General features: G+C 45.3%; 1 protein-coding gene across 1 annotated transcript in view; it reads left to right on the plus strand.

Annotated features, from left to right (window-relative positions):
• Positions 1 to 11,624, plus strand: part of CYP27A1 (cytochrome P450 family 27 subfamily A member 1) — a 37,676-nt gene extending 26,052 nt beyond the window's left edge. The window contains exons 2-9 of the mRNA XM_011740656.3: positions 5,593 to 5,783; positions 8,552 to 8,751; positions 8,882 to 9,079; positions 9,254 to 9,426; positions 10,346 to 10,512; positions 10,705 to 10,783; positions 10,870 to 11,082; positions 11,236 to 11,624. Of these exons, the coding sequence (XP_011738958.1) occupies positions 5,593 to 5,783; positions 8,552 to 8,751; positions 8,882 to 9,079; positions 9,254 to 9,426; positions 10,346 to 10,512; positions 10,705 to 10,783; positions 10,870 to 11,082; positions 11,236 to 11,355 (1,341 nt within the window). The 3' untranslated portion in view covers positions 11,356 to 11,624. The remainder of the gene's footprint in view (positions 1 to 5,592; positions 5,784 to 8,551; positions 8,752 to 8,881; positions 9,080 to 9,253; positions 9,427 to 10,345; positions 10,513 to 10,704; positions 10,784 to 10,869; positions 11,083 to 11,235) is intronic.
• The last annotated feature ends 4,124 nt before the right edge of the window (positions 11,625 to 15,748 follow it).

Consider the following 15,748-nt stretch of genomic DNA (forward strand, 5'->3'; position numbering starts at 1 on the left):
TTGTATTCCATTGGTCTATATGTCTACACTTATGCCAGTAACATACTGTTTTGATTACTGTAGCTTTGTAGTAAGCTTTGAAATCAGAAAATGAGAATGTTCCAACATTGTTTTCTTTTTTATTATTGTTTTGGCTATTTAGGGCCCCTTGCAGTTCCATATTAATTTTAGGATCAGGTTTTCCTTTTCTGCAAAAAGGCCATGGAATTTTGATAGGGAATGCATTGAATTTGTAGTTTGCCCTGGGGAGTACTGCCATTTTAACAATATTAAGTCTCCTAATCCATGAACATGGATAACTTTCCATTTATTTGGGTCTTTAATTTCCTTCGCAGTGTCTAGTAGTTTTCAGTGTTCGACTGTTTCACCTCCTTGGTTAAACGTATTCCTAGGTATTTTATCTCTTGGATACTATCTATTAGTGTATTTGGGCTGTCATAGCAAAATGCTGGGACCGGACGGCTTAAACAACAAATTTATTTTCTCACAGTTCTGTAGGCTAGAAGTCAGAGATCAGGGTGCCAGTGATTGGTTTCCAATGAGGGCTGTCTTCCTGGCTTGTAGTTGGCTGCCTTCTCCCTGTGCCCTAGAGGGCAAGCTCTTTGGTGTCTCTTATTATAAGGACACTAATTCTATCAGATCAGGGCCCCACCCTTATGACCCCATTTAACCTTAATTACTTTCTTGGAGGGCCCATCAATAAATATAGCAACACAGGGTTTAGGGTTTCAACATAAGAATTTGAGAGGAATGCAGACATTCAGTCCATAACAGAGGTTACTGTAAATGGAATTATTTTCTTAATTTCCTTTCAGATTGTTCTTACAGGTTCTTAAAACTCCAGAGGAGCTACTGTTAACCAGTTTCCTACGTATCCTCTTCCCCACCCACTTTCTATGTCTGTCTCTGTCTCTCTCATGTTCTTTGCATTGTCTGCAACTTGTTTCTTTCTGCTGGATTCATTGACAACTGTTAAGTATGTACTGAGTGTCTTATTAATGTGCTTAGCAGTGTGTCCAACAATTTGGGATGTCATAAAGAAGTATGACATGGTTTCTGCCTTTGAGGATTTTCAATTTAGTTGAAGAGACAAGAAAGACATCCACAAAATAATTAGAAGACAATTTAGGGACATATGTAATTAAATTCTCAACTGTCTGGCCCATGCACTAGGATACAAACTCTTTAAGAATGGTCTTTTATGCTGTGCTTACTGCTGTATCCCTAGCCCCTTGAACAGTATAGGAGGAACAGGACATGAGATTCATAAATGAATGTTGAATGAATTCAACATTCTCCCGCTTTGGAGTTTCATCAGGTGGGGGCTAACCCTCCCATTCATCCTGAAAGATGATCTTTGTTCTGCAAAGTGGCTCTTAGACCCATCTGAGCCTCCCAGCTGGACCCATCTGAGAATGCTGGGACTTTCCAACTGGCTCAGGTTACGATCTAATGGTAGGATCACAGACACAGCATGTATCTCTCAGCAAGTATTCTGCTGTCTTTCTAAAATAACTTCTTACATAAGTAGATCCTTGTTAAGTTCCACTAAGTAAACTAACTGAGAAGCATGAAGGAAGAAGGCACGACTTAGCTAAAAGGAGAAATGTCCCAGAAACCTCCATACTGAGGGCCAGGAAGTGGTCTCAGAGGCTTTGGATTCCAGGAAAGAAGCTGGTGTTATTTATCTACTTTTAAAATGTAACTTTTTCCCCTCTGATTCCAAGAACGTGGCAAAAAATTTGAAAAACAAATCACAGTATAGAGAAGAAAGTAAGTTAATTTGTAAAGCACTGTTTACCACCATTGAGATAACTGCTGTTCAGATTTTTATTAAAATGTTATATGTAAGTTTACTTGAACTTAACAGAAGGATAAGAAATCAAACTTTAGATAAATATTTCTTCAAAATGGTATATATTTGTTTTAAACGGGTCTCTAAAATTAAAGAATTAAGAGACATATTAAGAGGCTGGATTTACTGCAATAGTTCTCAATCTGTGGTGATTTTGTCCCCCAGGGGACATTTTGGAAATGTCTAAAGACATCTGTGGTAGCCACAACTCAGAGGGTATGCGGTACTCGTGGGGAGAGGCCAGGAATGCTGCTAGGCACCCGGCAACGCACACGACTGTCGGCCAAAACATACAATTATCCACTCCGAGTATTAACAGTGCCACAGTTGAGGAATCCCAGATTGTTATTGCATAGTATTGTGGTTTTAAAATAGTACACGCTTTTCAAGGGCCTATGTTTGTTTCCAGTTCATAGGACATAGTTGTTTTCTCAGGGATCCATGGAGTAAGCGGTTCAGAGCATGGCCTCCAGCCAGGTGTTTGGAGTTTGAATCCTGAATCTGCTACTTAATGATAAAGTGACCTTGAGCAACTTCTTTGGGCCTCAGTTTCCTCATCTGCAAAATTGTGGTTATATATATATGTGTGTATATATATGTGTATGTGTATATATTATATGTGTGTGTGTATATATGTGTATTATATATGTGTGTGTATATATGTGTGTGTGTACATGTGTGTGTGTGTATATACATATATAGATATATTTTTTGAGATGGAGTCCCCCAGGCTGGAATGCAGTGGCGCAATCTCAGCTCACTGCAAGCTCCGCCTCCTGCGTTCACACCATTCTCCTGCCTCAGCCTCCGAGTAGCTGGGACTACAGGCGCCCGCCACCATGCCCGGCTAATTTTTTTGTATTTTTAGTAGAGATGGGGTTTCACCATGTTAGCCAGGATGGTCTCGATCTCCTGACCTCGTGATCCACCCATCTCAGCCTCCTAAAAAATTGTGGTAATATTAAACCTACCCCAAACAGCTGTAGTGAGGATTGAATGGTTTATGGTCAATCCTCACTACAGCTCTGGTTTATGGTCAGCTCTATGGAAACATGTGCAATTATTATTGTTTTTTTTTTTTTTTTTTTGAGGTGGAGTCTCACTCTGTCGCCCAGGCTGGAGTGCAGTGGCCGGATCTCAGCTCACTGCAAGCTCCGCCTCCCGGGTTCCCGCCATTCTCCTGCCTCAGCCTCCCGCGTAGCTGGGACTACAGGCGCCGCCACCACGCCCGGCTAGTTTTTTGTATTTTTAGTAGAGACGGGGTTTCACTGTGTTAGCCAGGATGGTCTCGATCTCCTGACCTCGTGATCCGCCTGTCTCGGCCTCCCAAAGTGCTGGGATTACAGGCTTGAGCCACCGCGCCCGGCCAATTATTATTGTTAATGTCTTAAACTGGAAACAAATTAAGCCTATTAGGGAATTTAATAGAGAAAAATAGACATGTATGTAAAGTATTTTTTAAAAGGAAACTTTAAGAAAAAAAACAAAACTCACTTATAGGAAAATGATATGGCTGGGGCACTTATAAATCTCAGGAGTATTTGCATGAATTCAGAGGCCCAGCAAGGTTTCCCTGCCTTCTGGAACTATCTGGTCAATGTCAGGTGACTTACTGTTTCAGAAAACATGTCTTTTTGTACCTTTAGATTTTAAAAGTTTGAATAGGTAATACATTATAATAGTTCAAAACTCAAACAATAGAACATGATACACATTAAGCAGTCTGACCCCCTCTGCTATTCCCCTGACCCTCCTATAGTAATCACTTTATGTTTATTTATTTAGAGACAGAGTCTCACTCTGTCACCTAGGCTGGAGTGCAGTGGGTACAGTCATGGCTCAATGCAGCTTCGACTTCCCAGGTTCAAGCAATTCTCCCACCTCAGCCTCCGAGTAGCTGGGATCACAGGTGCACACTGCCATGCCCAGCTAATTTTTTTTTTTTTTCTTGTAGAGACAGGGTTTTGCCATGTTGCCAAGGCTGATCTCAAACTTCTGAGCTCAAGTGATCCTCCTGCCTTGGCCTCCCAAAGTGCTGGGATTATAGGGGTGAGCCACGATGCCTGGTCCAGTAATCACTTTAACTAGTTTCTTATGTATCCATCCAGTATTTTTCTATAAAAGCAAATACAAATACTATATATTCTTATTTTAGACCCCCTTTCTTAGACAAAAGATATACTTTTTCACATAACAATTTATCTTGGATATCTTTCTGTATTAGTATACAAGGAATTTCTTCATCCCTTTTTAAGGTGACATATTATTTCATTATGTGGATGTCCTATGCTTTGTTTATAAATTTGCTTGTACTTTTTGTAAATATTAACAAATCGTCCTCCAAGTAGGGATGTGTTATTCTGGAGTCCTACCAGCAGTATATTTTCCTTCCAGGAAAATAGGCGTATTCACTGCAGTTTACAGACGATCAACTGTTCAAAATTAAGACACACTGTCAGGTGTTCCTGGGAGGTAGAAATGGGAAACAGGTCTAAATGCATGTTGGGGGTTTGTCAAGACTGTCCTCCCAGTAATTGGCAGAATCAGCCATCGGTTCAGGGTGATGTCCAGGTAAATGGGTGATATATTGAAGGCAATTATGTTGGATTGGTCCTAGGAGCATCCAGGTTTTAACACCAATACTAAGACCCAGTAAAGTTGGAGTTTTTCTGGACTATGGGTTGGGTGAGGTTTCCTTCTGTAATTTGAATGATAGATTTCATCTCTTTAATTGGTAATGTCTCTTTTATAGAAGCCCTTTGGCCTAATTTCTATACTGGAACCGATTCTGATCCTCTTAAACTCTCTTCAGTAACAGTTTAGGAAAGACGAAGTGCCCAGGAAACCACTATGTTTCATTTTCTTTCGGTTTGTAAGTGTAATTTACCTAGGAAATTTAATCTCAGGATTTGTGGGTTATTTAAAATTTTTATCCCCTGAAACATGTTTCTTTTCCCTCTCATTTTCAGCAACTATAAGAATATCATAGCAATGTCAATTTCATAGAGGCTATGGATATCAATTGTCAAGTGCTTTAGAAATTCTAAGATAAAATATTTGAGAGTTATAGTCCATAACATGGCCAGTAATTTTTTTTACTTCTCTTTTTTTTTTTTTGTCATGTTAGATTTCAAAGACAAAATCATATGGAAGCTCAGGAAACTCATGGGAAATAAATATCATACCACATGGCTTACTTACTTCATATTTGGACCCTGACTTTCTTATCCAGCCTATTGTTTTTCCTGTTGTTCCTCATCAGGCTACTCTTCTTGTTGATTACACAAAGCATTCATCATTTCATTGACAACAAGCTACAGTAGATTTAAATGCAAAAAAGGAGCTAGAGGCTTTCTATCACACCTCACTTAAGGGCTCAGTTTCCCTAAAATGTTGGCCCCCAACATACACCTTGACATACCTCAGTTTGCCATATATCCCATTTTTCCAAACCTTCATTCCTCCAAGGACCTCGATGCCCCTAGTTCCACCAGACACTCATTGCTCTAATATTCTAATATTCTAGTTACTTGTGTGCCCATTTTTTTTTTATTGCTCTTCCTCTGGAACAACAGGTCATCCTGGTGCCTACCTCATACACAATGTACTTTTTTTTTTTTTTTTGGTCCAGCCCATTTGCTCTGGTGTAGCCATCAGACCCTTCCTCACCCCATCTCCTGTCCTGGAAGCACCTGCCCAACTTGGCCCAGTTATTCAGTTTTGATTGAATCCCACAGGTGCTTTACAAGGCCAAGTACGGTCCAATGTGGATGTCCTACTTAGGGCCTCAGATGCACGTGAACCTGGCCAGTGCCCCGCTCTTGGAGCAAGTGATGCGGCAAGAGGGCAAGTACCCAGTACGGAATGACATGGAGCTATGGAAGGAGCACCGGGACCTGCACGACCTGACCTATGGGCCGTTCACCACGTGAGCTGGGGACTGAAGGGACTGGAACGGGGCTATAGAGGGTCAGGGTGAAAGACAGTGGGCACAGGGCAGGCAGGTGGATAACCAGCAGAATAGGACCCCCCTGCATCCTCTGAACCTGATAGTCTAGAGAGCAGTTGTTGGGAGGTGCTGAAGCCCAGGGACCATTCATTGACTCTCCACTAATAAATATTAGGTTGGTGCAAAAGTCATTGCTGTTTTCACAGTTAAAAATTATGGCAAAAACCACACCTGTAATCGCAGCACTTTGGGAGGTTGAGGCAGGCAGATCACTTGAGGTCAGGAGTTCAAGATCAGCTTGGCCAACATGGCGAAACCCTGTCTACTAAAAACACAAAAATTAGCCGGGTGCGGTGGTGGGCATCTGGGAGGCTGAGGCAGAAGTATTATTTGAACCCAGGAGGTGGAGGTTGCAGTGAGCCGATATCATGCCACTGCACTCCAGCCTGGGCAACAGAGTGAGACACCATCTCAAAAAAAAAAAAATCTTTTTAACTTGACATCTGCCACTGAGGGCAAGATTTAGGTTGCAGGTTTTCATTGGGCCAGGCCACCTATGACATGACAGCTCAGATTTAGAATCGGAGCTAAACATTATGTAGAGCCCTTTGTAATCTATTTACATTTTTTTTTTTTTTACTCTAAAGCCAGTTTCCTGAACAGATGATATCATATGCATGCATTTAAAAGCTCTTTTGTGAATCTTTGAGTCAGATGATTGGGGGAAAAAAGCTATTCTGCTAACTCATGTTAAGTTTGGGGATCTAAAATTTTTGTTTTAACATGTATATTTGTAAAATATCATTTTATGAACCATTGTTTCCCCCAGGTGATATTTTAACAACCACATTTAAGTTCTGTATATCTGATTCCTACTGTTGAGAGTTTTACTTTTGGAACAACTTGAAGTCCCAACAAATGGGTCTATTCTGGTTTTCATTTCTTTTTCAGCAACACTTTTAGTTTATCTTTTTGCAGTTTTCCCGTAACATAATAAAGGCAGCTCCTGGGGTGGGGTGTTGAAAGTCATTAAAGAAATAATAATTTTTTAAAATAAAAAATATGTATTAAAAAAATAAACTTGACTGGGTGCAGTGACTCACGCCTGTAATCCCAGCACTTTGGGAGGCCAAGGCGGGCAGATCACGAGGTCAGGAGATCGAGACCATCCTGGCTAACACAGTGAAACCCTGTCTTTACTAAAAAAATATACATATAAATTTAGCCGGGTGTGGTGGCACGCACCTGTAGTCCCAGCTACTCAGGAGGCTGAGGCAGGAGAATCACTTGAACCCAGGAGGTGGAGGTTGCAGTGAGCTGAGTGGATGACAGAGCAAGACTCTGTCTCAAAAAACAAAACAAAATAAAACAAACAAAAAACAACTTTATTGGTTTTAAAAATCCAAAAGTAATACTTGCCGTGGAAATTTCAATAATAAAATATGAAGTCTCTTGCCCTTCCATTCCTATCGATCCTCCTTAGCCACCAGTGCTGACAGTTTGCTGTGTATTCTCCCCTCTTTATTCAGGAGCATGCAAATATACATGTGGATAGGTAGGATTTTGTCTCCTCTTAAAATTGGACCATATTGTACTTGTTGCTCTACAGCTAGCCTTTAAGAAAATGGACTCATACCCAGCTTGCTTAGGAAAGGAAATAGGTTTGAGGAACAGCTGGGAGTGGGGGCAGTCTCTGGACATTAAGCTTGCTTTTGGGAAGTATGTTTCCGCCCACGTGAGCACCCTTACCTAACCAGGGAGGGGTCCTGACCATCTACCGCATGACTGAGGCAAGAGCCTAGAGCTTTAGCCTCGTGGGCCTTCCTGTCCTTCTGACCCACTGAGCCAAGCACAGCATGAAGGCTCAGAGCCTGAGGAGTCCAGGAACCCTAACCTGGTCCTCCTTTATTCCTCAGCCTCCTCAGCTCCCCCTTATTTGACATGTGGAATATTCCAGAACTGTATAATTCCAAGATAATCAGTCAATAATCACTAAGCATTCACCATGTGCCAGGCACTGAGCTAAGCACTCGAATGATGTGAATAAGCCTCCTCAGATAGGCACTCTATTTTATTTATTTATTTATTTATTTATTTATTTATTTATTTATTTATTTTTTGAGATGGAGTTTTGCTCTTGTTGCCCAGGCTGGAGTGCAATGACGCGATCTCGGCTCACTGCAACCTCCGCCTCCCAGGTTCAAGCGATTCTCCTGCCTCGGCCTCCCTAGTAGCTGGGATTACAGACGCCCGCCACCACGCCTGGCTAATTTTGTACTTTTAGTAAAGACAGGGTTTCTCCATGTTGGTCAGGCTGGTCTCGAACTCCCGACCTCAGGTGATCTGCCCACCTCAGCCTCCCAAAGTGCTGGGATTACAGGCATGAGCGACCGCACCCGGGTTAGGCACTCTTATTATCCCCATTTTATAGAAAGGGAAATGAGGCACACAGGAGTTACCTACCTAGGGTCCCTGTGCCAGGAATGGTCAGACCTGGGATTTGGCCCTGGACAGTCTGGTTCTAGATGCCCACCATACCCACTCCACTCTACTGTAGCGAGATTCTGGTTTGGGGATTCTAAGATTCTGTCACTTGAGATTTTGGTGATTCTATAATTCTAAATTCTAGGAGTATGGGATTTCCTTTGACTCTGGGTGGCGGGGGGTGGACTTTAGGGTGAGAAGATCTCCCTTAATTGAACCCCTATAGAGGCTTATGTTTGTGCTGTTCCTCTGCGTCCCTGCAGGGAAGGACACCACTGGTACCAGCTGCGCCAGGCTCTGAACCAGCGGTTGCTGAAGCCAGCGGAGGCAGCGCTCTATACGGATGCTTTCAATGAGGTGATTGATGATTTTATGATTCGACTGGACCAGCTGCGGGCAGAGAGTGCTTCGGGGAACCAGGTGTCGGACACGGCTCAACTCTTCTACTACTTTGCCTTGGAAGGTACCCTTGCTGGGAGAGGCGCTAGGGAAGGGAATGGGTCAGGGGGAGGTTGTGCTCCTGCTCCTCAAGGGCTGCTGGATTCCATATGTCCTGGTTCTGCCTCCTGTGATGGCCTCTGTGCACTACTCAGCTATTTGCTACATCCTGTTCGAGAAACGCATTGGCTGCCTGCAGCGATCCATCCCCGAGGACACCGTGACCTTTGTCAGATCCATCGGGTTAATGTTCCAGAACTCACTCTATGCCACCTTCCTCCCCAAGTGGACCCGCCCCGTGCTGCCTTTCTGGAAGCGATACCTGGATGGTTGGAATGCCATCTTTTCCTTCGGTGAGGACTCCCGGATGGGGCCCAGGGAAGAGAGATGGGGGTGACTCCAGGTCTGTGCGTCAGCAGTCTCTCCCAGGCCTTTTCCCTCATGCTACCAGTTGTTGGAGTGGCTCTTGGTCCTTGGAGATCATGACTTTTGGCTTTGTCCTCTCCTCTTCTCTGTTGCTGTCACAGGGAAGAAGCTGATTGATGAGAAACTCGAGGATATAGAGGCCCAACTGCAGGCAGAGGGGCCAGATGGTGTCCAGGTGTCTGGCTACCTGCACTTCTTGCTGGCCAGTGGACAGCTCAGTCCTCGGGAGGCCATGGGCAGCCTGCCTGAACTGCTCATGGCTGGAGTGGACACAGTGAGTGAAGGGGGAAAGTGAGACCAGGGGCCCCTGGCTCCCATCCTGAACCATTTCCCCATTATCCTTCACCTGATCCCGGCCTTCATCCCTCCAAGGACCTGCTTCTTTTTCTGTACCATGGATACAGCACTAGAAGGAAAATAGAGGGCTCGTTCAGCTTAGCTGAGGTGGGTGGACAGGGGATGGTCCTTTTTTAAGATGGATTCCATCACCTGGGGTCTTCTCACTCTGACAGCTGGGAAGTTCATCTCACATCTATCCAACTGTCTTGCTGCGATTTGAATGGAGAATTGGAAGAGCTCATTCACAAACACTTTCTTTCTTTTTCTTTTTTTTGGGACAGAGTCTCACTCTGTTGCCCAGGCTTGAGTGCAGTGGCTTGATCTCAGCTGACTGCAACCTCTGCCTCCTGGGCTCAAGCAATTCTCCTGCGTCAGCCTCCCAAGTAGCTCGGATTACAGGCATGCACGATCATGCCCAGCTCATTTTTTTCTTTTTTTTTTAAATTTTAGTAGAGACAGGATTTCACCTGGTCAGGCTGGTCTCGAACTCCTGACCTTAAGTGATCTGCTCGCCTTGGCTTCTCAAAGTGCTAGGATTACAGGCATAAACCATCATGTCCGGCCAGTACCTTCTTTCTTTATAGTTCATATTTCCAATGCTTTTGTCCTGTTGGGTTTCTCTGTGTTGCCATCCCCTCCTCCAGTGAAGGTGCGATTCTCTATCATATTGGCCCTCATCCCACTGTGAATTCATGTTTAGCATGGAGGCTGCCATGAACCTTCATGTTTTTTCCTGCTAGGCTTGTGGCAAATTCATTTCTCCCATATTTTGCACACACCCACTCATACACCCTCCCATTACTGGCCTCTTTCCTAGAAATCGCCCTCACCTCATCTCCCACTCTATCTCCTAGACATCCAACACGCTGACATGGGCCCTGTACCACCTCTCAAAGGACCCTGAGATCCAGGAGGCCTTGCACGAGGAAGTGGTGGGTGTGGTGCCAGCCGGGCAGGTGCCCCAGCACAAAGACTTCGCCCACTTGCCGCTGCTCAAAGCTGTGCTTAAGGAGACTCTGCGGTAGGACAGGATGCTGTTCTGGGGGGCACAGGATCTATGTGTGGGGAGGGAATCAGAGGAGGAAATCGGAAGTGAAGACAGGTGGGCTGGGGCTAGTGACAAGGATGAGATGGGAGAGGTAGGGGAGAAGGAGTGGGGCACTTTTTACCCCCATGAATCCAGAGCAGACCCTAGATATTCTTTTCCCTGCAGCCTCTACCCTGTGGTCCCCACAAATTCCCGGATCATAGAAAAGGAAATTGAAGTTGATGGCTTCCTCTTCCCCAAGAATGTGAGTGGGGCTAGACAGCCTGATTGCCCAGGAGTGCCCCATGCCCCCGAAGAGATGCATTCATGCTGCCCAATCTTCCTTCATAGACCCAGTTTGTGTTCTGCCACTACGTGGTGTCCCGGGACCCCACCACCTTCTCTGAACCTGAGAGCTTCCAGCCCCACCGCTGGCTGAGGAGCAGCCAGCCTGCTACCCCCAGGATCCAACACCCATTTGGCTCTGTGCCCTTTGGCTATGGGGTCCGGGCCTGCCTGGGCCGCAGGATTGCAGAGCTGGAGATGCAGCTACTCCTGGCAAGGGTGAGCTGGGAGAGACTAGAAGGGTGTGTGGGCAGGGAAGGGTAGAGGAGTCCTGGGAGGAGAGGAAGGGAGGCACAGGGTAGGAGTGTGCAGAGTGGGGAGTGGATGGCAAACACATAGTCCACCCAACCACATGTGCTCTTTGCCCCCCAGCTGATCCAGAAGTACAAGGTGGTCCTGGCCCCAGAGACGGGGGAGTTGAAGAGTGTGGCCCGCATTGTCCTGGTTCCCAATAAGAAAGTGGGCCTGCAGTTCCTGCAGAGACAGTGCTGAGCTGAGTCCCCACCTTGCTGGGGCTTGTCCTAGAGGCTCCAGCCCTGGCATAGTGGTTCCTGGCTGCCGCCTGTCTCAGATGAGGAGGGAGAGAAGGAGGCCTCCAGACTTGAGAGGTGGGAGGAACTCCCTGCACTTCCCACAGACCCTGAGCTTTTGCCACTTCTATCATTTTTGAGCAACTCCCTCTCAGATAAAAGGCCACCGCTTTATCGCATTGCTGTCCTTGGGTAGAATATAAAATAAAGGGACTTTTATTTCTTATCGGAGACCTTTGTCATTTTTTTTGACTACCCAGCATCTGAGGGAATTCCCCTTCTCCACTGAGTCATGGTGAGAGGCACAGCCACCCTGGTCCTTGGAAACTGAGAACACCTTTTGCTTTCCCAGACCCCACAAAGAGGCCTTGGTTTCACGTGGCACTGGTTGAGGCCACACCAAGCAGGAACTGCAGTGACTCCCGAGCACTGTGTTGGTCAAGTAGCAGTTGTAGAGAATAGAAACCACCCTCTTTGAACAGAAAGAGCAGAGATATAAGCAATGGGGTGCTACAAAAATTATTGGAGGTGCTCGAGACCAGGCTAGAGTTGACCTCTAGCAGGCACTGAGCAGCCTGGGGAGCACCATGTTGGCCACAATCAGGAGGATGAGAGTCTAGAAGCTATTGCTACAACTATTGGCTCTAGAGCTACTCCATTCAACTAAGTTCAAGTAGGTCTGTGCCGGCAAAACAAACCATGTCACACAGGAAGACCCCCATCCTGCCTCTCAATACCCATGAAGTCAGCAGTAACCGGACTTGGACCTTTATGAATGCCTCGTGACTGCTCCTGATAGCAGAAAGGGCAGGGGCCTCTACCTCTCTTCCACCTTCCACATCTTTCACATACAGCTGAGAGGAGGAACCTAAGTCCTGCCTGGAGCACTAGCTGCAAGGGAGCCTAGGGATTATAGCTTTTAACTTTCCAGCCTCCTTAGTACAGGAAGCCCACTCGAAGGAAAGTGGGTTGCCATTGAGAGCCAATGCATTACGGCACTGGCTTGAAAATTCAGAGTCCCAGCAGTAAATTTTGGTAGAGTCATAGAAAAAAAATGAAGTTCACTTTCTTTTTAAAGAATTAATTTGATTTTTTGAGACAGGGTTTCATTCTGTCACCCAGACCAGAATGCAGTGGCACCATCTTGGCTCACTGCATCCTCAACTCAGGCTCAAGCGATTCTCCTACTTTAGCCTCCTGAGTAGCTGGAACTACAGGCGCACATCACCTTGCCTGACTGATTTTTTTTTTTTTTTTGTAGAGATGGGGTTTTGCTATGTTGACCAGGCTGGTCTCGAACTCCCGAGCTCAAGGGATCTGCCTGCCTTGGCCTCCCGAAGTGCTGGGATTACAGGCATGAGCCACCGTGCCAACCTAAAGTTCACTTTCTTGGACCTGTGGGAATTATAGGGTTTGAACTCATTTAAAAAATTATGTCATTGCCCTGATTAAAATACTTCAGAACTGCCCTCAGCCCTCAGGTCAAGTTCAAAGTTGTTACTGTGCTTCATAAGACCCACTGTGCCCTGGCACCCTGCACCCTGGCTGTGGTCACCCTTTCACAGCTGAGCCTGAATTCCTTGGATGTCTCTGAGCACATTATGCTCTTTCCAGCCTCAACACTTTGTATCTCCTGTCCCCACTCTTGGAACACGCTCTTCCCCAACTGTCATGTCATCACAGAGAGCTTGCTTTTTCTTAGGATTCAGCTCAAATGTCACTGCCTCTGCAGGGCCCTTCCTGACCTCTCCGAGCAATCCTGTGTCCCACCTTCCCCTCCCCTGCTTACAGAGCTGAGCTGTCAGCATGCTCACTTTGTTAGAGATCCAGCTCTCTTCCCAACTGTGAATCCCCTGAAGGGCACAAATCAGGCTTCTTTAATGTTGGATCCCAGTGTCTAACTGTGTCTAGTACCTAAGAGGTGCTTAGTAAATGTTTCCTGAAAAAGAGACTGGAATAGGGGGAAGGGAAGAAAAGGGAAGGGGAGAGGAGGACACAGAATTTTCTACATTGAGAAGGGGAACCCAGCTTGTAATCCCAGCACTTTGGGAGACCAATGCGAGTGGACCACTTGAGGTCAGGAGTTCAAGACCAGCCTGGCCAACATGGTGAAACCCTGTATCTACTAAAAAAAAAAAACAAAAAACAAAAATTAGCTGGGTGTGGTGGCATGCCCTTGTAATCTCAGCTACTAGGGAGGCTGAGGCAGGAGAATCACTTGAACCCAGGAGGCAGAGGTTGCAGTGAGCCGAAACTGTGCAACTGCACTCCGACCTGGGTGACAGAGCAAGACTTCATCTCAAAAAGAAAATAAAGAAAAATAAAAGAAGAACCTAGAGGGAATTGGGAGGAATTACTGATTATACAGATATGGCTCTCAACCCCTCCTGTGTAGTGATCCACCTGTGAGAGCTTCTTGCAAATATAGAGGCTGGGGCTGGGCCCCGAGGCTGCCAGGATCTGTGTCACAAAGTCAACCAGAGTGGAATTCTGCCTTCCCTAGTGTGCTGCTCCTTCAAACCAGCAAGGCCGAGCTGCCAAAACAACATGGGTGGTGCTTGGGTGAGGGGAAGTCTGTGATGAGACTTGGATTGGGGTTTTGTAGCAGTTGTGCAAGATGATGTTAGTGTTCACAGTCTTGCAGCTCAGTTAATGAACTGATCTCACGTGGAAGTCCAGGAAGACCTCGTGTATTCACACAATGAAATATTATTCACCCGTAAGAAAGGAATGAAGACGCTACACTATGGATGAACCTTGAAAACCTTATGCAGATGGAAAGAAGCTCACAAAAAGGCCACATATTGTGTGATTTCATGCATACAAAATGTCCAGAATAGGCAAATCTATAGAGACAGCAAGTAGATTACTGGTTGCCAAGGGTGGAGGGACGAGAGAATGGGGAGTGGCTGTTAATGAGTTTGTTTTGAGGGTGATGAAGATGTTTTGGAATTAGATAGTGGTCATCACTAACTTTGCTTAACTTTCTGAATATACTAAATATCACTGAATTGTATATTTTGGTTTTTGTTTGTTTGTTTGAGGTGGAGTCTCAATCGGTCTCCCAGGGTGGAGTGCAGTGGTGCAATCTCGGCTCACTGCAACCTCCACCTCCTGGGTTCAAGTAAAGTCTCCCATGTCAGCCTCCCGAGTAGCTGGGATTACAGGTACAAGCCACTACTGCTGGCTAATTTTTGTATTTTTAGTAGAGACAGGGTTTCACCATGTCGGCCATGCTGATCTCGAACTCCTGACCTCAAGTGTGATCCACCCACCTTGGCCTCCAAAAGTGCTGGGATTGCCGGTGTGAGTCACCACACCGGCTTGAATTGTATATTTTGGAAGGGTGAATTGTATGGCATATTAATTATATCTCAAGTGAAAGAAATCTGTGAAGATCGGTTTGATAAGATTATTATAAAAATAGATGTCAATGTAATCAATACTTGCAGAAGATTCTTGGGGGTCACCAATGTCCTAGAGGCACCACAGGAAGTTCTGAGGCAGCACTGCCCTGTCATGTATCTACAGGGCCTAAAATCCAACCTCAAATTGGAAACTGGAAATGCAGAGGAGAAAGGAACTAAGCCGATGGGAGAAGTCACGAAGTCCTTGTGAGGCTGTTTCCTCACCCTTTGATGAGGTGTAGGCACAGCTTCAGAGGCTCCCCGCAAAGTTTTTGGCATCAGTGACAGAACACAAGATGTGAGAGTTGAAGAGTTATGAACACAAATGTGAAACCTTGCCTACTGGAGCTGCCACTAGAAAGCCCGCCCACATGGCATTGGGACGAATAGAATCAAAGTCTCCCATCCCCAAACAGAGAAAAACAAAATATAGCATATGGTCAAAGTAATTTATCTTTATACTTGTTTTTTTAATATTTAAAATAAATTTATTGCCCTATAATATACCTACAGAAAAATGCACTGACCCTAAGTGTACATGAGATTCTCTCATAAATTTCATGTGTACATGTGTACTTCAAGTGTATGTGAAATGACCTCTGTTTATACTCCATCACAATGCCTGGACAAGACTTACTTAATATAAATGAAAAAATCACTTTCTTTGACAGTGATTCATTCAGATACATATGTAATATGTCTAGGATGGATGTGGTCATAGTCTCAGTTCCTTTCCCAGCAGTTTTTTCTCTGGAGGGAGAAACACATCACCCCTGGTTTGAGGGTTGGGACAGAATTCATCAGTGGCCAGTGATGGGGCACAGTTCCAGGCCCCGAGACTCTCAGGAGCTCAGGGCCCCCAAGCGTCACCATGAAGACATGTCACAGTGAGGCTCCCTGAGAGCCAACCCCAACCTGCCTCTATAGAGAAAGAACAATAGCGGATTA

This window comes from Macaca nemestrina, chromosome 11 (assembly GCF_043159975.1).
Source record: "Macaca nemestrina isolate mMacNem1 chromosome 11, mMacNem.hap1, whole genome shotgun sequence".
NCBI classification, from domain to species: Eukaryota; Metazoa; Chordata; class Mammalia; order Primates; family Cercopithecidae; genus Macaca; species Macaca nemestrina.